The sequence below is a fragment of the Sturnira hondurensis genome, unplaced genomic scaffold (genome assembly GCF_014824575.4).
Source record: "Sturnira hondurensis isolate 20B ecotype Veracruz unplaced genomic scaffold, ASM1482457v3 Scaffold0018337, whole genome shotgun sequence".
NCBI classification, from domain to species: Eukaryota; Metazoa; Chordata; class Mammalia; order Chiroptera; family Phyllostomidae; genus Sturnira; species Sturnira hondurensis.
Genome location: NW_028090968.1, coordinates 2,723,479 through 2,750,004, shown reverse-complemented (window position 1 = coordinate 2,750,004; position 26,526 = coordinate 2,723,479). Strand labels below are relative to the sequence as shown.

The 26,526-nt window shown below is 48.5% G+C and overlaps 2 protein-coding genes across 6 annotated transcripts in view; one reads left to right on the top strand and one right to left on the bottom strand.

Moving 5' to 3' along the window:
* Positions 1-660: 660 nt before the first annotated feature.
* On the bottom strand, positions 661-13,486 carry DEXI (Dexi homolog). The gene is made up of 2 exons (XM_037069033.1): positions 12,641-13,486; positions 661-1,324 (listed from the first exon to the last, which is right to left on the bottom strand). The coding sequence occupies exon 1, from the start codon at positions 13,080-13,082 to the stop codon at positions 12,795-12,797; it is 288 nt and encodes a 95-aa protein (XP_036924928.1). The 5' UTR covers positions 13,083-13,486; the 3' UTR covers positions 661-1,324; positions 12,641-12,794.
* A 2,140-nt stretch (positions 13,487-15,626) lies between these two features.
* The window catches only part of CLEC16A (C-type lectin domain containing 16A), a 222,149-nt gene continuing 211,249 nt past the window's right edge, over positions 15,627-26,526 (top strand). For 4 of the 5 annotated variants that reach the window (XM_037069041.1, XM_037069040.1, XM_037069037.1 and 1 more), the window contains exon 1: positions 15,627-15,875. In XM_037069041.1, the coding sequence (XP_036924936.1) occupies positions 15,796-15,875 (80 nt within the window). In that variant the 5' untranslated portion in view covers positions 15,627-15,795. The remainder of the gene's footprint in view (positions 15,876-26,526) is intronic. The other variant, XM_037069039.1, reaches the window with a different exon arrangement.

Sequence of the window (26,526 nt, the reverse complement as noted above, 5' to 3'; positions counted from 1 at the left end):
GCGTCTCCCTTCTCACACTCACCTTGGGCCTCTCGAATGTCTTCTGTTCCCATTTGTTAGCACCCCTTTCTTAGAACCACATGGAGACAGACGGTGCTACAAGTGTCCTTTCTCTCGAGTTCTGCTGGACCTTTAGGCCCCTATACCTCAGCCTGCTTACCTGCAGGATGGAACTAATCGTCTATACCTGGTTCAACATGGTGTACGTGTGAAAGGGTGCTTTGAAAGCAGCAGGTGCTCTGCAAACTGGAGAGAATTATGCTGTTTTTCATGAAACTGCAAGTGGATCCGATTTCACTCACTTATTCCTCCCTCCATCCTCCCGCCCCCCGCCCTTATCTTTACTGGAGTCTGCCTATCGCCTAGCAGGGAAGGGAGGGTGGGGAGAACACTACACCTCTGATTTCTCTGGGATTCGGGCCCAATTTCCAGCTTGGCCACCAAGACTTTGGTACCACGTCCCAGAGGGTACGTTAGGCTTCTTGGAGCAGCAAGGGGACTGGTCCGGCCCCTCTCACCAGTCTGGTTCAGGGAGACGCTCCAAACCCAGCTGGACCTCCAACTTGGGAGGCCCTGACTCTTCTGCCCTGTGTCAACCATGAGGTTTTCTGCTTATGGATTCCCTTCCCGAATCTAAAAAGAAAAGCAGGTCCCCAGGTGTTGAAGTTGCATACATTTTTTTAATTGAAAGAAATTAGCCTCCTAAGTATTGCTTTTACAGGCTTATCAAAGTCCAGTATTCATACCACTCACATTTTCTAAAAATATTTCTGGCCAGAGGAGCAACATGGCCTTCTCCTGCCACGATGGATCAGTTTTGGCAATTGGATGAAGAAGCAACTTGAAATGAATAAGTCCATACCCCACCTTTAGCCCTGGACACATTCCTCGCCTCTTCCTCTGGAGTCACTCCCTGAAACAGTCGCTGCATCCAAGATCAGCCTGGGCCGAACCCAGTCAGGCACAGGGCTCCAGGCATCAGCTGGAGTTGACTGTCGCTTTCGTGTCTGAGTCTGCAGTTTGAGGTGTTCTCTTGAACGTTAAGTGGGGAAAGCAGGTGCAGTCAGGGTGAAAGAGCAGGGAGGCATACGCTGGCTGGGTTCCTGTAAACATCCATCGCGACTGCGAAAGGTCAGAGCCAAGGCAAGGCCGTTTGTGCAATGCTGCAGGCGGGCAGGGTCTTCAGACATCTCCAACTTCTCCCTTTGGGGAGGGGGACAAATGTCTTCCCAACCTTGTCATTCAGTCTCAACGTCTCTGTCCCACCATCCTGGGTCTGGATGGGAACCTCTCTGTTGGCACAGAACTTTTGAAGGGAACAGGTCTAACAAGAGAGAAAAAAGAGTGTCACCAACATGGAAGCACCTATTGCCACCCACTCAGTGGGGACCTGGACCCATCCACCAGGCCTCGGGAGGCTTGGGCCAGGCAGGGGAGTCTTCCTTCCATCCCCCCACCCCAAGTCAGGGAACCACCAGAAGCCCCAGACTTAGGCCAGGGCTTTTCCAACAACTTTTATTAAAAACTCCTTTTAATGAATTTGCCTGATTTCTAAGGATCCTGGGCTGAAGAACCACAGCAATTTAACATGGGAAAGGAAGGACTGTTCATTATTGGGAAGGAGAGGAGGGGACTCCTGGTACCTGTGAAGAGGGCAGCCCATGCAGGAGTCATTCAAGGGTCTGCCAGCTAACTTGACCTCCAGGGCAGCCAAGCAAGCTCTGTGGGTAGTGGGCAGGGCTTGGCATCACCTCCCACCTTGCCTGGAAAATGCTTCGCAGCCTAGAGGGAGCGTGGGCCACAGCCAAACTGCTCGGGAGCCCACTTGGCTCTACCTCCCAGGACATGGCATCATCCCCACTGCCAGGCCCCAAGCAGGTCCCCACTGCCCGTGCCCTTCTCTCTCTCCGCCTAGCCAGTACCAGTATGTCTGAAACGTCTCATACTCCCATGTCTGAGTCACATCTTTGCCAGCTCAGACCATTCCTTCTGTAAACATCATCAAGCATCAATCACAGAAAACTTCCCACTTTAAACTCTGGGATGTTTAAATGCCCATCATGCTTCGTTCATCAGGGTGCTATTGACATTTGGGGAAGGATGATTATCCAATGTTGGTGCACTGTCCTCAGCATTGCAGGATGTTAGCAGCATTCCTGGCCACTGACAGCTAACTGCTAGCCGCATTCCAGGTACAGTGACAACTGAAAATGTGCCCTGGCTCCATTCCCAAAGACCACTCAAAGGGGTGCAGCTGCTTCCACTGAGAACCATGCATCTCCTGCAGGTGCAAGCTGCCAGTAGTTCTGGGACCGCCTCCCAAATAGACAACTTGCACTTGAGTCTTTATCCCAGCGTCTGCTCCCAGCAGAGCATGCCTGAGAGCAAACCTTACACAGGTGATTTCATTCCACCTTCCTAACAACCTCAGGAGTTAACATACTATTATGCTTCCATTTCACAGGTGGAGATGCTGAGAGTCTAAGGGTGCCCACCTCTCCAGGGCTTTGTCCCACTGGAGATCTTAAACACTACAAAAATCTTGTCCCTCCTGTGTGCCAGTTCCTGAGCTGGGGGCTAGGGGACCCCATGAGAAGTGCAGACCCTGCCTTTGACACATAATATAGTGCGCAATTTTAGGCCATGGTAATATACCCGACAACAGGAGGATGCACAGGGGATGAATGGAGCTCGGAGTCTGGGGAAGGCTGTGCACAAAAAAACATACCTGGGCCCTGACCAGTGTGGCTGAGTTGGTTGGGTGTCGTCCCACAAAGCAAAAGGTTGCCGGTTCAATTGCTGGTCTGGGCGCATGCCTGCGTTGTGGGTTTGGTCCCCGGTCAAGGTGCACACAAGAAGCAACCAATGTTTCTGTCCCTCTTTTTCTCCCTCCCTCCCTCCCTCTCTAAAAATAAATAAATAAAATATTGGGGGAAAAAGGCATGCCTGGTATAGGGCAGGTGACCAGGGCACAGCAGGTCCTGGAACCTCCTATAATTCGGCCTGGGGTGGGGGGGGGAAAGGTTAGGAACAGCCGAATCGCTCAAGTTTCTTGTGTCCTCTGCCAGGCTTATCTCCCAAAGGCCAGCTAGGAACTCATCCTCCCACTGGGCAGACTTCCCCGCTTCCACTAATGACATCCTGGCAGGTAAGTCCTCGAATCCTTTGGTGCCATCCCACCTCCCCAGTAGACCTGGCAGGCAGGAGTGGGAGCTGGGACCACAGCCAGAGAGCATCGAGAGCTCAGCCCTCTAGAAAGGGGTTCACGGGTATCCCTACTGCTGACCTGCCTCCTCCAGGTGACCTTGGAGGTTCCTGTGGGGTCCATGGTGCTCCTGAGAGCCCTGGTATCCATGGAGCAGAATGCCTTACTCAGACTCACCCTCACTAGGGCTCACTGAAGCCCTCTCCAAGGTAGGAGATCACACTTGAGCTCATACCAGACTTCTGTGAATGGAGTGTCAGAAAACACAGAATCACCCCATGAAACAGACTTACTCCTTTCCCAGTCCTTGTGACAATAAGCGACATCAAGTCCCAGATGTGCGTCAGTCAAGCTAACCTCTGGCAGGGTGGGCTCTGGGCCTCCCAGGTGCCGGCTACAGCAGGAATTCACTAGCTCTTCCGTTTTCATGGTGTTTATCTTTAAGGTCACTTTCTATTTATAGCAAGTGATGCCAATTTCCATTTCTGGATGTAATACAAAGCTCCTTTCTTCTCAGAACATTAATTCTACTCGAAAAATGTGAAGAGCCAGTTTAAAGAAATCAGCTACATAAATAGTTCAGGCAATAGATCGATAGGACAAAAATTGTTGACGGTGTCGTGTGAGGTTTGGTAAATCTTCATCCAAGTAGGTCCTACTCACTCCAGAGAATGAAGGGGCCCTGAGAGGGAAGTGACCTGCCCGCCCTAAGTCACACAGCAGGTCGAGCAGAGACTTTGTTCCAGGTCTCTGCATCCACGGCTAGAGGATGCCCGAGGATCTCTCATCTGGGCCACTTACAGCAGCTGTTAAAGACCCAACCCCCTTGTTCCTCTGACTTGCTAGTCTGGTCTCATAGCAAACCCCGGAATGAGAGCAACGGCTAACATTGATCAGGCACATTACACTCACCTTATCCTACCTGCTCTAACTCAATTATTCTTCAGAACCACCTGGGGTTGGGATGGGGCGCAAGGACCAACATTCCTGAATTTCAAATGGGGCTCAGAGAGGTTCTAAGTGAATTGTGCAAAGCCACATAGCACAGCCAGAATTTCATTCTCTGTGGCCTGACCCAAAGTCTTAATTCCTCTCAGCATCTTAGGTCCATCTCTTTCTTCCACGGCACCAGAAGCCCTAGCTGAGAAGCATCCTGGGGCTGCAGCTTATATAATCCAAGGAAATAGCTAACATCATTAGAACATGATGCAATTCATTATCCATTGGCTTTTTTTCCCTTTCTTTCTGGGACTATAGCTTTATTCTAGGCCATTCTAGAGCTGGACAGAGGGAGTGAGTGGCTGACTTGTTTGTCATTGGAATGACCGGTGGACACTTGATCCATTTTAAGCAGCAATGTCCCAGCTTGATGCCTCTGCAGAGGATTGGGCTTAAGTGAGAAAACGGTCCATGTACCTTAAAGGTGCTGGTGGGGTGATGCTCTGGACTTGCTAACAAGGGCCATTTTTTATAGTTCCGCTGTCCCACTGTCCTATTTCCTTGGGGGGGCCAGGGCAAGGTCTGGAACTGGCCTCTCTGGGTAATTCCAACTGACCCTTCCTAGCTGTGCGACCTCAGCCAAGTCACCTAATCTCTCTGGGTCTGTTCCCTCATCTGACAGGAAGACAACAGTGGCTACCTCACCAGGCTGTTTGTTGTGAGGATTAGATGAAACCGTGTGGGTGGACTGCCTGGCACACCTAGCACACAGGAGGCATGGGTTCACGTTGGCTCCTCTCCTTGTCCTCACCTGCTCCCAGCTAGAAAACACACTAGGCAGGGGCCTCCTCGGTGGAGCTGCCCTTTTCCTCCTCCAAAGATCTTGCCTGCTGGAAACCCATTACCTGTTTCTCTTTGTCCAAGTACCAAACAATCAATTAAAGTGACAACGTCACCACAGACGTCATCCAAATGTATTTGCGTCTCCACTGTGGTCCCTGTGACAGGCTATGCAGCAGGAGGGCCTCCACCGTGTTTAGGTGCCAAGTACGTGGCCAGAAGGGGATGAGAAAGGAGAAGCTGCCTGTCTGCCTGGGTCGGGTCTCTGACGGAAGCCAGTGTTCTGGAGAAACACAGACCGGGTTCTCAAATGTGGTTTATAAGTCAGCTACTGACACTCATCTGCCATGGATTTTGCGAAGATTCTTAGTATTGGTGAAGATTCCATCAGCCCTTTCTTTTAAACTCTTATTGTTGAAAGAGAGAGGAAGGGAAGGAAAAGAGAAGAAGATGAAGCACCAATGTGTGGTTGCCTATTGCATGCCCACTACCAGGAACCTGGCCTGCAACCCAGGCATGTGTCCTGACTGGGAATTGAACCAGCGACCCTTTGGTTCCCAGGCCTGTGCTCAATTCACTGAGCTACACCAGCCAGGGCCCATGAGGCCTACTGTAGGACAGCACTTGCAACACCTTCGTGAGTCCTGCCACATCCAAGAACCACGTGCATTGCTCTTTATTTAGCATTTTCAACCAACACGGCTCTTTTAACTCCACATTTTTAAAAGGAACCTTTATGCCATTATCATGAATAAAAAATAGTATCATTTGTCGCAAACATAAGGCAATTCTAAAAACAAACATGATGGAAATGAACCTATGAATTCTAGCTAGACACTCCTGGCCTGCAAAGGCAAGCCTGGGCCTGGTTTCTCTGGTCAAAAGGGAAAAGAAGCAAGTGCCACAGAGGTGGCAGGGCACTGAGAGGCAGATGGTGCTCTGCTTCAGGGCATTCACTGCCTCCCAGGACGCCTGACAGACGACCTCACTGGGGAGGCACTGGCAGTGTGGCTGGGAGGCCCAACTCAGCCACCAGATAGCAGGGCAGCTGGGGCGAGTCACTGACCTTCCCAAGCCTCAGTGTCCTCCCCTGCATAATGGAGCAAATGAGCCCTGCCCTGCCCTGCCCTGCCTGTTTCATGGGGTGACACTCAGGGGAAGCTATGGCGATCTGGGAGAGGCGGTAATTTTTAACCACCCGGCACAGTCCCCTGCCAGGAAGGAATCCCAGGAATGGAGCTTGTCCCTCCCAGAGATAATTGGAACTATAACCCAGCCATCCCCAGGACTGGGGCAAGGGATGAGGGCTAAGGGCACCAGTTACCATCAGCCTTGGGCTGGTACAAAGACACACCCTCCTTGGTAACTGGCCCCCCAGAAGAGCAAGGGAGCCAAGGAAAGGGGAACGCTTCCTGGGCTAAGCCACCTCTGGGTCTCACACACCATCAGCACTGACAGCATCATTTATTAAGAAGCAACTATGCATCCTTCCTCCACCAGCTCATCTGCGGTGCACAAGTCCTTCAGCGGATACCGTCATCTCCAGTTCACAGAGAAGGAAACTGAGGCCCAAGGAGGTGAGGCCATTTGTCCAAGGTGTTGGTGTGAACTGCGATTTAAACCCAAATCTGACTGCATAGCCTCTACATCACAATTTCAGGGAATATATGGAGATGGCCTTAAATAACACCAAGTCCCACGAAGCAAGCAAGCAAGCAATTCATTTTGGTGTTCAGTCAATCTTTATGATTAGCTTGAGGAGAAATTTCCATCTGGATTTGGGGAATCTTTATCACTTGACAGTTTCTAACCTGCCCTTTTAACAAAGAGCAGAGCCGAGGCCCTGCACCTTTAGCGAGCTTTAGTATTTGGCCAGAAGTTAATGACTTTGGCACTTACTGTTTTAATTCCTGCCAAGTGAGGCTGGTTTCCTCCATTTAGTGACATAAACAATGTTTTTTTTAAATGCCCACCAAGGGCATTTTTTCATTGGTTTTGGACAGAGAGGAAGAGAGAGAGAGAGAAAAAACATTAGCGGGTTGCCTCTTGTACACACTGTGACCAGGGCTCGAACCCCAACCCAGGCAGGTGCTCTGACTGGAGGTTGATCCTGTAACCTTTCAATGTACAGAATGATGCTCCAACCAAATGAGCCACACCAGCCAGGATGACACAAACATTCTTTAAAAACATTTTTCATGCAAAAAAATGTTTTTAAAACATGAAGCACTAAAACTAGTAGATTTAATCACAAACTATAAATTATAAAGGAAGAAATAATAATTTCAAAGTGGAAAGAACCGGCAGACACTACCTCCGCCAAGTGATCACACTTAACATCACCAGCAATGGGGCAGGACAGGTGTCAAGTGTCTTCTGCTATGACGCACTCAGAACGTGCACTCACCTCGCTGTGGTATTCCCGACAAAACAGCATTGCCTAAATCGAATCTCAAGAGGAAGAATCAGATGAACCCGAACTGAGGCGTTCTACAAAATACCAAACTTGTACTCTTCACAAATGTCGTGAAAGACAAAAGACAGACCAGGGAGCTGTTCCAGAGTGAAGGGGACACAAGAGACACGACAATTACCTGGCTAGCCTGCAAGGGCTCACCTGGGACTGGATCCTGTACCTCACCTCTGCCTGCTTTTTCTTGTGAAAGGACACTATTGGGACAACTGATGAAATTTGAATAAAGCATAAATTAGATTCTAAGATTGTATCAGTGTTAAATTTGCTGATTTGACAATTGTACCATGGTTGTAAGTGAAGGTCCTTGTCCTAAGGATATTCACACTGAAGTATTTAGGAGTAAAGGAACGTAATATCTACAATCTGGTTTCAAAATAATTATACATGTGTGTGTGCATACACATACAGGTACATACATACACAGAGCGAGCACGTGTTGCATACATGAGCAAATGTGGCAACATGTTAATCGGTATAATCGGTGAATTTGGGTGGAGAGTGTATGGAAATTCTTTGACTCCTCTTACAACTTTTGTGTAGTTGTAAGTTTCAAGTTTTTTTTAAACTCAGAGAAAAGGAAGAAGAGTGCAGGAGGCAGGCCTGGCAGAGCTAGAGCTGGGAGTAGCACTCCAAGGACACGGGTCAAAGCCCCTCCCTGGAGCCCCCTTCGCCTCCCCATATATCCCCAGCACTGGGGGGTGGGGCTCAGCTCTTACTCAGCTTCGTTCCCTTGGCCTTCACCCGCCCCCCTTTCTGGGTCTCAGTTTCTCTATTTGTGAGTTGGGTTTCCCAAGCCTGCCTTTTTATTGTGATCTTGGTTTTCCCAAAACAAACTAGGCTTCCAAAGTCAAAGAGGGAACGTCAGCAGGTTAACCAGGAATACTAATGGTCAAGTTCAGATGAGCCCTTAATTTCTTAGTTTAACAAACAGACACAAGGAAGCCTGTGAGGGTGCACCTTGGAAGAAGTTTCGCTTGCATCACTCAGAACCAAGGGAGAGGTCCTCTGGCATTCAGCTGTCTTGAGACACATATTGGGGTCTTTTCCATCCACAGGGGCAGCCAGAACCAATGTACCCGGTGGACAGCGCCCTTCTCAGTAAGCCTTATGTCAGGACAGAACTGGTGAGTCAGCAGGCCTAGGGGTACACATGCCTCTCCTCATCTTTGCCTGTCTCCTGCCTGGATGACAGTCTCAACTTCCCACCTGGTTTCCCCATCAGACCAAATCCTTGGCTGGAGCTCCACGGGTTGCCTGAGGTATCTCCAAGGACCTGAATCCACCATGACCGTGTCCCCAAAGAGGTTTGGGTTTCTGAGCAGAGTGGCAGTGCGCCCAGCTTCCTGTGTGTTCTGCTGATGGCAGAGGCTACAGATTGGCACGAGGGAGCAGGACAGGTAGATCAGGAAGGAGTAACTTTCGCACCCAGTCCGGAAACTGAAGCCTGGGAAACCCTGTGATAAGTCGACTGCAGAGTCTGGTTACTCTTAACTCCAAATCTGAGCTCCGCCAGGCTGACGCTGACTGACAGCTGCATGCTCCAGTCTTCCCACTCCCAGCGCAGTGAGGCCCCTCCCCCACAGCTCTACCTCTATGCCAAGAGACGGCTGGCAGGCATCATCAGCTTTCATCGGAACCAGGACAAACCAATCCAGCTGAACTCCCTCCACATCAGAACCACTAAGACATGAGGACTCACCCCAGCTCCCAGGCTAGCTGAAGTGACCCTTTCTCCTGGGAAGGAGGGAGCTCCTGATTCCCCACTCCTTGCTTCCGGGCAATGATTAAGACTCTAGGAAAACCACAGAGCTCTGGTGGCCTTTGGAGGCCAAAGTGCAATGCACAAGGTCTCCAGATGGTCCCAGGCCTAGAAGGCAGAGTGAGAAGTCTGTCCCAGTAGTCTGGACCTGGATCTACCCATCACTCAGCCAGCCAGTCCTCTTTTGCTCATCATGGGATATAAATATCTATGTGCAGGTTTATACACTCATAAGGGCCTAGTGTATACACTTTCCATTACATGATAATAGTGGTTCATTTTAATGTGTCACTTACTATACACAGGAAGGTCTAAGTCCTTCACATATCTTTAATTTAATTCTCATGAGAAGGTAGACTTGCTTTATCTCCCCTTCATAGAAGAATCTGACACACAGGGAGGCATATCGAGTGCCCAAAGGTCACACTTAGGATTAAAATTTGAACCTGGGGCATTTGAATCTGGGGTATTTGATGCCAACACTATCTCCTTAACAAGTTCTCAATAAATGCTCGATGACTGAATTGTGTGGGTACACACATAAGACAAAAAAGAGAGAGAGGGAGCAAAAGTGAGTGCATCTTTGGATCTTGATATCGACCCTCACCCTTAGTCAACGTCTCATGAGACTGTGTCTCTGTGAGAATGAGTGAGAAAGAACAAGATTTGACCACTGGTGTTCTTCTGCTTAGGAAAAGGGGCCTGAGGATGAGGTGCAGTCAGACCATCTTTAAAAGTTCCCAAAGGCTTTTCCTGCTTCTACCCACCCCTCCCCTACCTGAGTCTGGACATCCCCAATCCTTGGGGCCAAAACCACACTGGTGTTTGGATTTGGGAGTGGGGGAAAAGCAATGCTGTGTGTGGCTTCCACCAATTCTCCAGGCACGAGTATTTCCTACAGCCCCAGACCTCCCTACTTTGCAGGGTCCAGCCCTGTCATTGTGAAAGCTTTGCCAGGGTGTTCCTGAGACACACTTCCTGTGTTTCTGCTCAAACAGCGTTTGCTGCAAAGTATGTCAAACATTTGGGCTTCAGTTTTTGGATTACAGTATGCCAATGTTTTCACTTGGAAAGGGAAGTGTTTCTCTTGATGTGGTGAAGAGATAAAATAAGACGCTCTTCACCAAGTTACGCTGTCTAAAAGTCAAGCACTTGGCTTGGGGGCAGGGATTCATCTTGGGATCACCAAAGCCTAGCACAGGGCCTGGCAGGAGAGTAGGCAGGACTAACATCTGTTGAATGACTGAATAAGTGAATACAAAAAAAGCCTGGAACCACTCACAGAAGATGATCAATACTCACTATAACTTTTGAATGGATTCCATAGATTCTACATTGAAAAGGTGTTCTTGGTCTGTTCGTGTTTCTCCATCTTTATTAACCTTGCCTCATCCAAGCCTCAGTCACCTCTGGCTTTTATAACTGAACAGCTTCTAACAAACTGGCTTCCCTGCTTTCACACCTGCCTCTGTAGCCCATTCTTCCCACAATCGCCAAAGCCACCATCCCCTACCTAAATAAAACCTACCGATGGCCTCCCACTGCTCATGGCTGTGGCCCCTGCCCGCTCCACTGACCTCTCCTGGGGCTGCTCTCCAGCCACAATAGCTTCCTCTCAGCTGAGGGAAGAACCAGCTCTCTCCCACCGACAGCCTAGGCACTAGCAGTCAGTCCTCTGCCTGGATCGCTCTTTGCCAGATCTTCGCGTCTGGCTCCTATCAACTGAAGGCTCACCTCGAATGTGTCATCTCCTCAGAAGGGCCCTCTCTGACCTCCCTATTGGAAGCAGCCTATCTCTATTCTTCTGTGTCACTTAGTCAACAGACATTTATTGAGTACCTACTAGATACTAGGTGCTCTTCTAAGTGCTGAGGAAACAGCAGTGGATGAACACACCCAGGAAGGTTATCTGCCTTCAAAACTCTCAAAAAAAATCTGATTATCTTGTTTGGGAACCCACGTGTCTGTCTCACCAAGTGCCAGGAAAGCTGGGGATAAGTCTGCTTTATCACTGTGTGCATCCACCAGGCACAGTAGGTACTCAGTAAACTTCTGTTCAATTAAAGAACCAGTCCAATCAATGGATGGATGGATGGAAGGAAGGCAGGCAGACTGGATAGTTATACAGAGTAGCTCAAAGGAAGCTTTCTTCAAAGAACTCTCACTATTCACGCCTCAGGGAAGCCCCTGACCCCCAGAACTAATGGCGGTAGGTCTGGCCTCACCCTCTGACTATGGTCATCTTGGCTTAGAAAGGCAACAGAGGGGAGAGGTTAATTCGGCCTGCTTGGGGTGAGTGGCATTAGTGTCTGTTTTCCAAAAGAAGCCCTTGCCCAACTCTTAAATATCCCCCTTCCACTGGCATTCAAGCCCTGTGCCTAGTGACACACGAATACTGGCTAGCTGAGGGACTCCAGACAAGGAGTTCCTGCATGCCCTGTGAACCCTCACCTGACCCTACAGTCTGCCTGCGTCGCCCCCTTCCAGTCCAGCTGCCTGTCTTCCTTCTTTCTTTTTCTATTTTGCTTTATTTATTTATTTACTTATTTAGCCTTTCCTTCTTGATGTGTTACTTTGGCCAAGTCTCTCTCCTTTCCGGATTTTCATTTCTCTCCCACCAACACACAGGTGGGGCTGGACACAGCTTCCTGGTTGCAGCCCACAGGAAGGACTTAAACACCTCAGTGCAATGATCTATAGTTTCTTCTGCTGGCCCGGGAGCCCCTCGAGGCCTTGCAAACACTGCAGGCAAAGCCAGCCCCAGCACCAGGCCCCAGCCTGGCTGCTATGAAGGCAGCCTGTGAAACTGGCAGCCCCTGCAGATTCCAACTGCAGAACTGCTGAGCTGGGGCACCCTGAAACCTGACTCCAAAACAGCAGCAAACCCAAGGCGGAAGGAAGTACAAGGTTCTTTGCTGAAGAAGGATTCTCCTCTTACAGCCTCAACCTGGACCCCTTGCTCTCAGTCTCCAGGGGTGATCACTGCCTGGCTTCCTACATTTTGTGACACTCCCAGTCTTTATCCTTTTAGGACTAGTGGATCCCCAAACAACCAAGGTCATCATCAAGCCAGGCTGAGGATAGCCTGCCACAAATGGATCTGGGTACAAAGGCGTTTCTCCACCACTCCCCTCTGCCCCCCAAGCTTTGGAAGTTGGTACCTTGGCTAATCCAAACGCTGCTTAGGCTCTGCCTCCCTTCCCCTCCTCAACAGCTGTCACTTTCCTTAGGGGAAGCTTTTCAACTCCAACTAAGGGCCTAAGAAGAGCCCAGCCATTCCTGGCATCCAAATAGATCTGGAGGAGGTGGATAGAGCAATGAATCAGAAGCCTCAGGGACGGGTGTGTCCTGCTTGGGGATACCTCCCTCTTCCTCACCAGCGCCCCAACCCGTCCTCATTCCCAGCAGAGAGGGCACTTACAGGCCTCGATGGCCGAAGAGGACATTGTCCTGGAGGTCCCATCCCTGGCCAGACGGTGCCCTCAACCAGCAGCGGCGGCATGATCTGGATGGCTGGTCCAGGGGGAAGGTTGCAGGTCGTAGGGGGTGGGTGGGCGGAGGTGGGAGAGTGAGACCTATTCCAAGTAACCATCGAAGACGTCGAGCTCCGAGTCGGCATCATAGAGGCCGGAGCCGGGGTCAGAGAGCACGCCGAGGTCCACAAGTGCCTGGTCCATGTCTTCGGGCAGGAAGACGAGGCCCACGTTGAGAACGATGTACTCCATGAGGAAGGCGTAGTATAGGATCAGCACATTGACGAAGAACAGGCCCACGTAGAACATAGAGGGCAGCAGCGGCGGTGGCACGTAGGGGATCAGGGGACCCAACGCGTCCAGGTGGGCTGCGACCCGGGCGCCGGGCATGCAGGGGACCGCGAGGGCGGCAGCGGCCCGGGGATCCCAGCGAGCTCAGCTGCTGTGGTGCCCGGGCGGCCAGCGAGAGGGCAACTCAGCCATCCAGCGGCGCCCTTGGCTCGACCGAGGTGGCGCTGGGCCCCTGCGGTGACCCCTGGGGATGAGCGGCGGGACCCCCTAAAGTGGTTGTCCCGCTCCTCCGATGCGCCCACTCTCAATCACGGGCCCTCGCAGCGCTGGTGGGGACCCCACCGGCTCAGCGTCCAGGGCCAGTCCCGGAGGCAGCCTCTCCAGGTCGACCCGGCAGTCCCTCAAGCCCCATTTGCGCCGCCGCAGGCTCACCGACCATGACTGCAGCCCCCGCGTCGCCTTGCTGGTAGGGTTCCGAGCTCCGCCTCCGGAGTGACCCCTCTCTCATTGGCCGATCGCCCCCTGCCCGCGCTCATTGGCCTTCGCAACACTCACGTTCATTGGCCCACGAGTGTTCTGGGGGCGGATACTCCTTAGCTCTGTCCCTACGGACGCTGGCCTCTGAGTTGCTTTCCGGGTTCTGGACTCCGCCCTGATCTCAATTCCAATTCGCTCAGGGAATACCCGAGGGAGTTAGAGGGAGTGGAAAAAAACCAACATAATTCAAAGCTAGATGTATCCCAAGGCAACAAAAGCTGAAGGGAATCGCGAGTTTTTTCTGTGCCTTGCTAGACTTAAATATGGCGCCATCCTCTTGGGAGACTCAGTTTACCAGATGAGAAAAGAGGCCGGGTAGGGGAGGGGTGGTGCACTATAATAGTGAAAATGTTGGACCAAAGTGTCAATGTTTTATGGTGGGGATAACCAGTGCCCCCTTCATTTCCAAATTCTGGCTGTTTAAAGGTCTGCCTATGGGCAAGGGTCCTGCATCAAAGAGTTCAGGGACATCTAAGTAAAGAAATTCTTTAGCCAGTAGGGTTGCTTCTTGTTTCTTTGTACTTTGCAAGACATGTTTAAAAACAACAATAACGCACCTTGTTAAACATTCCATCGAGAGGTACACAGAAAAGTGAATCCCCTTCTAATGGGGAACCCTGGTACATCCCTTGGCAGACTGATCTTGCCCACAGGGTCTTCCAAAGCAGTTCAACAAAACTAAATCTCAGGCACACGGAGCTGGGTGCTTTACATGCATTGCTTAATCAGGGGTGTCAAACTCGTTTTCACTGGGGGCCACATCAGCCTTGCAGTTGCCTTCAAAGGGCTCAATGTAATTTTAGGACTGTATAAATGTAACTACTCTTTAACAGTTAAGCAAGAGCTCAGCGCTATGACCAGATAAAACAAGGTGGAGGGTCAGATTTGGCCCGTGGGCCTTGTGTGTTTGCCACCTGTGGCTTAAGTGGAACCAGACAGGGCAGTGTAATATGTTTCTTCCTTTTTATGGACAAGAAAACCAAGCCCCAGAGAAAAGGAGGGACCCTGGAAGTTGATCCGCCTTCCTATGCTTGGAGGACAGAACCTGCCCCCTTTTCCCCATGACTGTTTCGTACCTCTTTAGATGAATTACAGAGCAGACCATTAACCCTCCACTGGTCTCCATTTCTTTAACTGCAGAAGGTGAAACAACCTTCAGTTATTCATTCACTCTGCCAATGTTTGCTGACCACCTATTAGCACCAAGCCTTGTACTAGGTATTGGGGAAAACATTGGCCCCTGGTTCAATTCTGTCCTGAGCACAGTAGATTATACAAAATAGGCCTTACATGCCTATGAGGTATAGAAAGAAATGAGTGAATGGTGAACAGAGTCATCTTACCTCCATGGAGCTTCTCACTACCTATCCAGAAGATAAATTTAGGTACTTATTCTTGGCTCATACAGGAAGTTGAGTGTTCCCTTCTTTTTTTTTAATTTGGTAGTTTTGGAAATGGTATGGATTTTGGATTGAAGACCAGAGAAATCCTCTGAAAGTAAAGGTGTTCAGTTTTTGTACACTGCTGCTTGAGAACGTTTCTATATGTACATTAATATAAGTAGATTAAAAAAATGGTGGCGAGGACAAAGAAGGCCATTATGGGCTTGATAGTTACTGGGGCATAAAAATAAGGGTGCCTGGGTTTTAACTCTGGTTCTGTCACTTACTGGCTGCATGACCTCGGGCAAGTCAACCCCTCTGTGATTCACTTTCCTTGATGATAAATGGGAATGAATAATAATAGTACCCACCTCATAGGGTTGTTAGAATTAAATAATTATGCATACATAAGTGTTTAGGATGGTTGCACATGGTCTACACTATGCAATAGCTACTCTTATCATAATCATATCATGATAATAATTGCTAATACTGCTATTACTTTTATTCACCCTACTTCCCCAATTTCCTTCTCTGGGCTCTGCGCACAGATTCCCCGTTCCCGCCCACCCGGCGCACTCTCCTCCTCTGGTTCTGCTGCAGGCCCGCACTTGTGCCAGGCACGCTGGCCCTCGAAATTGGTTCGTAGTCCTGTCTGCACGGGCCTCGCGAGCGAACTGCATATCCCAGCGTCCCTCGTGGTGGCGGCCGTAAAGCGCGACGGTCGAACGGCCGGTTCCGGCTGAATGTCAGTGCGGGGCTGTGGGCCGGGGAAGAAGGTGGTTGGCGGTCCCTTCAGTATCTCCGCCGCTTGTGCTGCGGTCGCGGGCTCCCGGTCGCTGGGCCGCTGGGGCATGAGACCGTGAGGCGAGGGACCGGCCGGGGCCGCCGACATGTTTGGCCGCTCGCGGAGCTGGGTGGGCGGGGGCCATGGAAAGTCTTCCCGCAACATCCACTCCTTGGACCACCTCAAGTAAGTGTGTTAGGGGCCGAGGTGGGAGGCCTTGGGGCTGGATACTGGGACGGGGATGCATAGACCCGCGATGGGGTCGCTGGGAGGAGTGAGATCGGAGGTGGGGGGCTGAGAGAGGCGCTGGAGAAAGCTGTATGGTGGTTAAGAGCTAGGGCTCTGGAGTCAGGGTGCCTGCTTTCGAACCCTGACCCCGTCGGTCCTTGCTGTGTGACCTTGGGCAAGTCGCTTAGCTTCTCAGTGTCTCAGTATCCCCATCTGTAAAGTAAGGGAGATTTCAATCTAGGAACACACACACACTTTGCTCTTGCCGAGGGCAGGTCTTGGCCACCAAGCTTCCCCGGGTGGTGCTTCTTAATCCGGACAGCTTAGAGGTCAGAGGTCTGGATCCTGGAGTCAGACAGATCTGGGTTCGAATCTAAGTGTGAGAAGTTAGACCTTAGTTTCCTCAGTTGGAAAACGGATATTGTGACAGCACCTGCTTCCCAAGATTGTTTTGAGGATTCTCTGTAAGAGAATGCACATAAAAATGAAAGCACATAAAGGTACTCAATAGAGGATAGTAATTAAATCAAAGTATTTTTGGGGGGTGGTGTCTAAGCAGGGACTATCAGAAATAGAGCTCTAGGGGAGGACAGGTTCCAAAGGGTCCTGGGAAGCAGGAGTGCAGCAGTCAGATGTGCATTGAAGTCCTGATTTCACCACTTAGTGGGTGTATGTGACCTTGGACAAATTACTTAACCTTGTTGAGCCTCCGGTTCCCCATCTGCAAATGGGTATTGTGAACATTGTGCAAGGATTCAGTCATGCCATGCAGGGAAAGAGACTGATCCAGTGTCTGTAACACAGTTGGTGACCAGTTGTGGCAGCTGTGTTTATCAGCCAGTACAGGCCTTCCCAGACCACACCACCTAAAGTGCTTCCCCCACCCCAATTCCTTTCCATTTTTCTCTCAATTTCATTCAGTGCATTTCCACCAGCTGCATCTGTCCTGTATGGTTTTGTTGTTGTTTACTTTTCTGTTTGTTTTGCTCATAGTTGTATCTCAGAATCTAGTGCTGTACCTGGAACAAAGTAGGAGCTCAATGGAGACCTAAAGAATGAAAAAAAAAAGAAGAATGAACTGGGGAGAAATGCAGAGCCTGTGGGCAGAGCTTAGGAGTTTTGAGGGTGATGATGGAAAATAGAGACCTTTGAGAAGGGAATAACTTCAGAGAGGACAATATAGTGGGGGGAGGGAGTTGGTTGGGGAGTAGGCAAACCTTTGGTGGTAAGAAACAGGCTGATTTGCAGAGGGAGCTCCCAAAATTACTGGTGGGAAGAAAGAAGGATGGCGAGGGGAGGGGAAAACAGTAGGAGGAAGACAGGGGCCCATGGAAAGTATTGATGGGAAGGAAATTAGATGGGGGCTTCTCATTTGGCCAGAGGTGAGGGTGCTGTGTTTCTCAGCTTTGTCCTTTCTAGTATGGACCACACATTTAATAAATGTTTGTGGGTCACAGAGAGTGGGAGGCAGAAGGGCTCATTATGTTGTGAGGAATGGTTTTAGGGGGTGGTAGTGAAAGAAGATATGGGGAGGAAAGAGGCATAGGACAAAAAGCGGTGTATGTAGGGAAGCAGGATTCTTAAATGGGAGGGCAGTTGGACCAGAGAGAGGCTTGGGGATTTCAGGAATGTAGAGTGTGGGTAGATGTGGCAGAGAAGGGGAAGATGGTTGGTATCCTGCCAGCACCCAGTTTACCTGCAGGCTCTCACCTAACCACCTGACTCTAAGCCTTTTAAATTACTTTAATATTTATTAAACGCATTTTTATGCTGGGTGCTTGCTAAGGACTTCCTGTGTGTTATTTCCTTTAGTCCTCACTAGTCTATGAGTTACAAGAACTATTACTGTTTCCATTTTATAGAAGTGGAAACTAAGGTTCAAAGAGGTTAAGTCACTTGCCCCAAGATGACAACAGGTGAAAAATGTCAAAGCCAGGGTTCGACTTAAGTGCTTGCACTCATGACACTGCCTGTTTGAATAGAGCTTCCTTGTGAGTCAGTTTGGGAAGACTTTCAACTTGGTTGAGTTTCACTGCCCAGTGAGGCATCTTCATCCTCTTGCTAGCCTGGGAATGGTAAAGGTTCTCAGGTTCCTTGGAAGTAACCTGGGAACTGCCCAGATACATTGTTTAGGTTGCATGGCCATCGATCAGGTGCTTTTTGGAAACCTGAGCTGCCTGCCCTGGATCAGGCGATCTGCTTAATCCATATCACGGCGTGCCTGAATAACCTGGTAGTTGGCTTACCAGTGAGAGCCTTAGAAGATCCCAAAGTGACTTGGAAAAGAGTGCCACACACAGCTAATACCCACTTCAATGATGGTGATGATCTTCATTTGGCTCTGATAGTAAACATCTTGGGTTTGGGATACAGAATAGCTCATTCCCTGGGGGAGTTGACAAGCTGATGGGAGAGACAGGCATGGAGCCAGTGACTGTGCAGTGTGAGAAACACTAGTGTCTATGGGCCCAGGGTTCTGTGGGAACCTTCTTAAAAGCTTTCTGGAGGAGGCTACGCCAGAGCGGTGTCTTCTGGAGTCACTGTGTGGGGCAGCGGGATGTGGGGCTGGGAGCTGTGGAATATGAGCCTGGAGGTAGAATGAGCCTTGGGTTTCTTCTGACCCATAGGATGACCAACCATCCGATGTGCCTGGGACTGAGGGGTTTTCCAGGACATGGGACTTTCAGTGCTAAAAAGGGGAAGGTCCTGGGCAACTGGTACAAATTGGTCACCCTACCAGTGACAAGTGACAGTTCCTAATACACTCTTGCCCTGATGTAGGGCATAGCGTTTATGGAAAGGAGAGATGAAGATACTTAAAAGCATTTAGAATTGATCATTTGGGGAGGGCATGCAAAGCATTTGGGAACAGCCCCCCCCCACACACACATACACACACATCTTATGAATTTTAAGAACAGTTTGAGATTTACAGAAAAATTGATGATAGTCCAAGAGAGCTAGAAACCCTTTTTTGAACCACGTTATTCTTTGTAGCATTCCCAGCTTTCAAACTGAAAGGGATTTTCCTGGTAGACAGGGTTTTACTGTAGAAAATTGTGTACCTGTGGTTTTTGTCTACTGAATCAAGTTTGTGATTTAGTTGAGGCAGATTGAAATAGTAAGAGGTTATTTGCTACACACCAGGGGCGGTTTACTGCCCAGACTAGTGGTGAGACTGTGACATGGACTGACAGATGCCCACCACTAAGAAACACCTACACTGATGGAGTCGTGTGCTTGCTACTGAAACATTGCCTGTACCAGGAACTGTTTGTGAGTTCACAACTGATGGAACTTTTCTGTTCTTGACTTGTGTGGTTGCCTTAATTCGGATCACCTTTTTGTGTGGCTCAAGATTCTTGGTTGCAAGTGACAGAAAGCCAGATGGAATTGTTTTAAGCCCCAAATGGAACTGATTAGTTCCTGTTACTGAACAGGCTGTCCTGGCTAAGTCATGGCTAGTCCAAGTGTTGAGATGAAGCTATCACTATCTCCCTCTTTCCAGTTCTTGTCTCTGCTTTCTACTGCATTGATGTGATTTTCAGCAGGTTCTAGGCTTATGTTGTATTAGCTTAGCAATCCCTGGGAAAAGGAGAGCTTCTTTTCTTAGTATTGCCAACAGAAGTCTAGAATTGAGTATCGATAGACCAGCCTGAGGTCCCATGCTCATTCCTGAGCTAGTGACTGTGGCAGGGGCCATGGAGTGCTCTGATTGGTCTTTCCTTGGCACTGGGGTGGCGTCAGCTCCATCTAGAAAATGAGAGAAAGGGAAAATCAGGGGCTATTATCCAAAGACATGGAGAATATATACCAGAAAGCAAACACTTATCTACTCTTGATATATTCCACTGTTGCCTGAAATAACACTGATACTCTTAGAATGTGGGGTGCAATATTGCCAGGTGCATTTTCTTAGAACATCCCACTCAACATATCACACATGGTGAGTCCAAGGCACCTGCTAAGTCACATCTAAGTGCTTCAGGCCTTCAGAGTGCTCCACACTCTGCTCCCACCCAGCTGGTTTGAGAGCACAGAGGGCCCTATAACCCAGTCTGGGGAGTCGGGAGTATCTTTGGTATGCAGATACCCATTTAAATGGAAACCTAAAGGATGAAGGTTACTACCAAATAGGGGGTGGAGGGTGGGACAGGGCAGGGTTGAAGGGAGGATGCTCAGACAGAGGAAACAGCATTTGAGGAGCTGGAAGGAGAGAGATTCAGGTCCTTCAGTAAGGGGTGGGAGGAGGTGTAGGACCCTAGAGCAGAGCAATGAGGCAGGAGAAGTCACGGAGGCCAGGCCCTGCTGTGCCTTGTAGATCATGTTAAAGGCCCTGGCCAGTGTGTCTCAGTTGGTTGGGCATCATTCTGCAGACCGAAAGGTTGTCAGTTTAATTCCTGGTCCAGGTTGAGGGCCAGGTCCCCGGTTGGGGGTGTGCTAGAGGCAACCGATTGATGTACCCCTCACACATTGGTGTTTCTCTTCCTTTCTTTCTCCCCTCTTCCCTGCTCTCTAAAATTAAAATTTTAAAAAGCATGTTAAGGAATTTGGACATTAGGCTGAGAACAGTGGGGAGCCATTGAAGGTTTCTAACTGGAGAACTGCTGTAGTCCTTCTGAAGTTCAGGGAGTGAATTGGAGGAGGGCCAGGTGGGAGGTGGCTTCCACTGAGGGGATTGCTGCTGTTTTCTGGTAAGTTAGGTAGCAGCTTGCTCTAATGCAGGATATTTCTTATGCCATTTCAACTGATGGTCCTTTCTCACTCACTGTTACATGCACCTCATGTGCCCACCTGTCTGCGTCTTTTTGTCCCCCCACTAGAACTCACCTCTTTTTCCTGCCCACCCAAATGCTAGTTCTTCCATAAAATTGCCCTTGTAACTTCAGCCAAGAAGTTTTACTATAATCTTTAGCTTCACTTGTTTATGTTCTGGCTGCCCTACTCAATTAACACATTATCATATACAGTCTTCTTATCTCCAAGGAGCTAGACCACTGTTGGGTGCTCTGGGCCAGTCAAGCTTTATCCCAACCTTGAGTTAGATCCCCAGGAAGCTGGCCAGGGTTCCTCAGGCACGTCCATTTGCCATCAGAAATATTCTTACTTGGTTATTTATTTATTTGTTTGTCTTTCTCCCAAATTGAACATAAGCTTCTTGGGGACAGGGACCTATGTGCCTTGTTCACCTGGGAATTGTCTGATGCTGGAACAGGACCTGGCACGTAGTAAGTGATCAGTGAGTATTTGTCACAGGATGGACAGAAGAGGCAGGTTCTGGCCAGGCCTTTCTTAACAACAGCTTGCTCTCGCCACTGTGATCACAATGTCTGTGCTGAAGCCGCAACTGTTTCTTTTCTGAAAACCCTGTCTACACACTGGTTGTGATCGCTGGCTCCTGGCATCTCAGATGCAGTCTCACTGGCTGGCCCAGTTTGACATCTTTCAGGGTGATTCATCAGGAGAAGCACCTCCTATAATAACCTTTCTCTCATTCTCCAGTCTGATTTCATGCTGTGTGGAGTTTCTCCTTGACCTGCCAGCCAGAACACTGGATGCTGTCCAAATGGAAGTTTTCAAACCACAGAGTGGGATGCTCTGGGGAATGTCTGGGAGTCTCTCTGCCTTGGAGCTGAGCAGGCCAGACAGACACAGGCTCTCTACACCCCTCTGCCCCACCCAGACATTATTTTGGGCGGTATGTGCTTTGGGGACTGCTTTGGGGGGGCTGTGCTTGTGGATTTCCAGCCCCCCTAGGCCTCTGTCTCACACTCTAGCTTGCAGAAAAGTTTCAGGATCTTCCAATAGGAGCATCCTAAGAGGTATGTTATGAAACATGTCATAAAACTTGTATGAAACTTGAACTTAGTATGTCTGTCTCTGAAGTGGACATAATTGTTATTAACTGTGATGGTTTAACTTGTGAAATAAGTGACTCTCTTGAGACAGAAGGGTCTACAGAAAAGGAATTTGTTTACAGTCTCTAGTCCTAGTTGACGAGCCTTTAGTGTGTTGGTTGCACGTTGGCAAACAGCTGTAGTTTTCTGGTCTCCAGACATTTCAGACTCTTCAGCTTGTTCTACAAGGTAGAGTTTGTTGGTGTGCAGGGCACTGGTATTGGGATTCTGCATTCCGCACATCTTCTGTTGGAGATGTGGTAATGCTGGCTCTTTTCCAGTGAAGTGGAGTGAGGTCAGTTACAAGGACTTACCTTAATATCTAATGTTTTCTTGCTTTTTTGGTTCGTTTTTTCTAGTTGATTTTATTGTATGCCAGGCAGTCATAACTTCGTCTAAATGCTTGGTTAATAAAAGTGTTGTTTACTTCATTGTTTGTGTTTTCTATACTCTAATGGTTATAAGCATGGGGTCTGGAGTCAGATTGCCTGGGTTCCCTTTGCGAGGACCCTGCACAGGCTCCAGCGTCCCAGAGCCTCAGCTCTCCACCGGGTCGATCCACAGGGTGGCTGCGAGGGTTTAGTGAGCAAATACATCCGGGGCACTGGTGACAGGGCCTGGCAATGGGAGGCTGCAACAGTTTTTATTATGATGATAAAAATACACACACACACAGAGTTTGAGAGAGAATGTTATTGTAACAACTGTTATCATTGTAAGAGAAAAACCTTAATTTTCTATTGTGAAGTGTCCAAGGTAATCATTCTGTCCTTGGAAACTTATCTGAGATAGGGACACAGCTTTGCACGCAAAGATGGCAATCGTAACATTTTCATCACTTAGGGATCCTGATGCCTCACAGAGGATAGCTGCAGTGCTTGCCCTTCCAATGTAGGTTATGTAGGTGTTATGGATGTTTGCAGCACTTGTCAAAAGCAAAGATGCTTTTATTTTAGCCAGATGGGCCTGGAAATACAACATGAACTCAACTATACAAATATCCACGGCAAAAGAGAAGACCCAAGGGAATGCACGGCAGCTCCAGCAAGGGCCACCGATGGGCAGCTGCGTGCTTGGCAATTGCCATTTCTCTTTTTTTTGTTGTTGCTGTTGTTGAAGTTTCCAAGCTTTTGAAAATGAGTGTTACGTTTCTAATCAGAAAGTTATTAAACTGTTAATATCCCTGGGGTGATGGAATTAGTTGGTCTTCTAAAGCTCTGGGATTAGATGCAGCATTAAAATAGTAAATCTTAACCCATTCAGCTTTCTTTTTTTCTTCAGTATATTTAAGCAGACCTATACTGAGGGCCTCTTCTGAAACAGTACCTAAAACAGTGTGTGCTAGGGCATCATGGAGGGAAAAATGAGCAAGGTGCATGTGTAATCATCATAGAGCTTGAGAGCTTGAAATCTAGTAGGTGTTTTCATGTACCAACAACATACACTTAGAAAAGGAATATTTCAAGCACTTTTGTTCACATTAGCATCAAAAACATCAAATACCTCGGAACAAATCTAATAAAAGATACGCAAGATCCCTACCCAACAAGCATCAAAAGAATGTAAATGTTACAATGTTACACTATTGTAAAGGTGTCAGTTCTCTCTATATTTATAGATTTAGGTCAATCTTAAAGGAAATCTCAGCACATATTTTTGTGGAAATTGAGAAGGTGATTTTTTAAATTATATGGAAATGCAGAGGGCCAAGAATAGCCAATACCATAATGAAAAAACAGAAGGAAAGAAATTCGGAGGACCTAGATTATTACGGTGCAGGATTTGTTATAAAGCTACAGTAATTGGACAGCGTGGTATCGGCACAAAAGTAAACAAATAGATCAGCGGAACTAGAGTATCCGGAAAGAGTCCCCGTGTTTGGTCACCTCGTTAATGACAAAGGGGACTTGGGGTGGCATTGGAGAGTGAGGGCCCCTTTTCAGTAAATGATGATGCGTCAACTAGGAGTCTAAATGGAGAATGAATTTTGGCAAATACCTAATACCTTACACAAAAATCACTTTCCGATGCACTTAAGTCAAAATGTGAAAGATAAAACAGTAACTTCTTTAAATGAGAAAACAGCATTTCTTCATGACCTTTGGGGTAGGTAAGGATTTCCTAAGCTTGATACAAAACACACTATCCAAAGGAAAGACATACACTAAAATTAAGAACCTCATCAAAAAACAAACTATAAAGTGTGAAAAGACAGTCCTAACATTCACAGCATTTGTCATATGTATATTCAATACAGGATTTGTGCTTCGAATATAAAGAACTCCATCAAATAATAAAAAGGTACTCGACCTAACAGAAAAATGGGCAAAAGACTTACTTGCACAGGTACCTTGCAAAAAATATTCAAGTAGCCATAAATACGTGAAAAGGCATTCAGCTTCAATTGTTAGGTAGTGATAACCTGGTGCAGCGTCACCATAGACCCAGCAGAATGGCTCCACTGAATAGACAACAGACAGCAGGCGTTGCAGCGGGTGTGGAACAGTTGGAACTCTCACACTGTGTCTTCTGCCTGTTTCGCTGAGGCCAAGCTCCTGAATGTCCCTCAGTTGCTGTCCTGGCCTCTGCAGTTGTGGTCACAATTTGCATGTCCCCAGGTTACCGTGAGTATGAGGGTCACATACAATGCCTGGTTAGGCATGTTGGCCATGCACCATGTGTGAGAGCTTGTAGAATCTTCCTTTCAGGACTTTCTGCCCGGCTCTTTCCTCTGGGTTTGCCTGTAAGGGCCTCCTTGTAGTTAGTAGAGGTTTTTTTTTTTTGAACTATATTTACTTATAGAGAGAAGGAAAGGGAGGGAGACAGAGAGGGAGAGAAACATCAATGTCCATGAGACACATTGATCGATTGTTTCTCACATGCCCCCAACCACCAGGGACCTGGCCCGCAACTCAGGCATGTGCTCTGACTGGGAATTGAACTGGAAACCCTTTGGTTCACAGGCCGGCACTCAGTCCACTGAGCCACACCAGCCAGGGCTAGAATTTTTTCCAGAGATTATTTAACAGAGACAATGATGATAACAATAATAGTATCATCCACAGTAACTGCCTGTTTAGATATCTGTCTTTTTACTTGTTTCTTCCTCCTACCAGCACCATAATAGGTAGGTACTAAAGCATTGAGGTGCCATTGCTGTTCCCATTTTACAGCTGATAGAACCAAGGTACACAGAGATTAATGACTTGCTCAAGATCATGGAGCTAAGTCCAGACTTTTCACTTCTTGCTCTGGTTTCTTTGGCCCGTTCCATAACTTCTCCCATGAAATCCTCTTTCCATGACTATTTGGATACAGCCTGAGCTCTCCTTCCAAATGTCTGGAATATTACTTGTACAATTTAGTAATAATATTCATTATGGCCCCCATCACAATGACCACAACATAATAATACTAGTAGCAGCTAGCCCTGCGTCTGTTTAATGCATCTGTGTGCCAGGTGCCGTGCTTGGCTTTATGTGTTATCACATCGAATCCCTGGAACAGCCCAGGAAGGAGGCCTTGACTGGTACTGGCACATTATAGAGGCTGAGCTCCAGAGAGTGAAGTGCCTTGTCAAGGCCACAGTTAGGAAGTGACTGGGCCAGGGGTCAAGCCCAAGTCTGTCTGTTGGACTTCAAACACCTGATCCCATCACTACGTCGCTGTGCTACCACTTGCTGTATTTGGCTTTTGGACCCTTGACTGTGTTCAGTCTTTGTATGCTGAGACATAGCATGTTCATCAAGGTGGTTCCATACCATCCCTCCATTCAGCATTTATTGAGCACCTATTGTGCCCAATGCATTTTGGAGTTACTGAGATCAGTAAGATGATGTTTCTGATCTTGAGGAACTCAGGTCTAGTAAGGGATGCAGATCATTGCGAATGAGGAGGTTTCTGCAGCAGCAAACACATGTGGGCACAGAGGTGCCACAGAGGAGGGAATAATCAGATCCCCTGGTGAAGGAGGGCAGGGAGGGTCTTTAAAGAAGGCTTTACCAAGAGGGGCTTGAGGTGGATTTTGAAATAGAAATAAGAGTTTGCTGATTGGTTATGGCAGCAGGTGCATTCCAGGCAGAAATCATGGTGAATAGAAGTCAGGGCTAGTCCTAAAGATTTTAAACTCTCCTATCCCTAATGGGCATCATGCTGTACAAGAAAGGAAACACCACAGTGGGGAGAATCGGCTTCTTCCCTGGCACCAACAGTGCCCATCACAGCAGGGGGTGGGCATGCTGCGGGCTGCACGGAGAGTGTCACCGATGGCCATGGTGCACGTGACGCAGTGGCTCTGAAACTTGGGTGGAAGCTCGTTCAAAATGCAGATGTGGGGTCCTGTGCCCGGGAGCCTGGGGTTGCTCTGGAAGAAGTGGGCGTGCCTCAGCACCTGACTGTGCTGGGGCGGAACCTGTATTGTGGGCAGGAAGGGAGGCCACTGTCAGGACAGAGCATGGAGAGACAGAATGGTTTCCTACAGGCAAAGGAACAGGGTGAATTTTATCTCCCTGTTCATTTAATCTGAACACAGAACATATCCTGTGAAAAACTGGGCTGGACTCAGAGGAAGGAGGAGTGAAAATTGGTGGAAGAAATAACACCTTCTGACATGCAGAGGATACCATCTTACGGCAGAAAGTAGCAATGGTTTGAAATGACTTCTGGTGCAGGTGAGAAGAAAGCAGGACTTGCATGTGAATGTCAGAAAGACA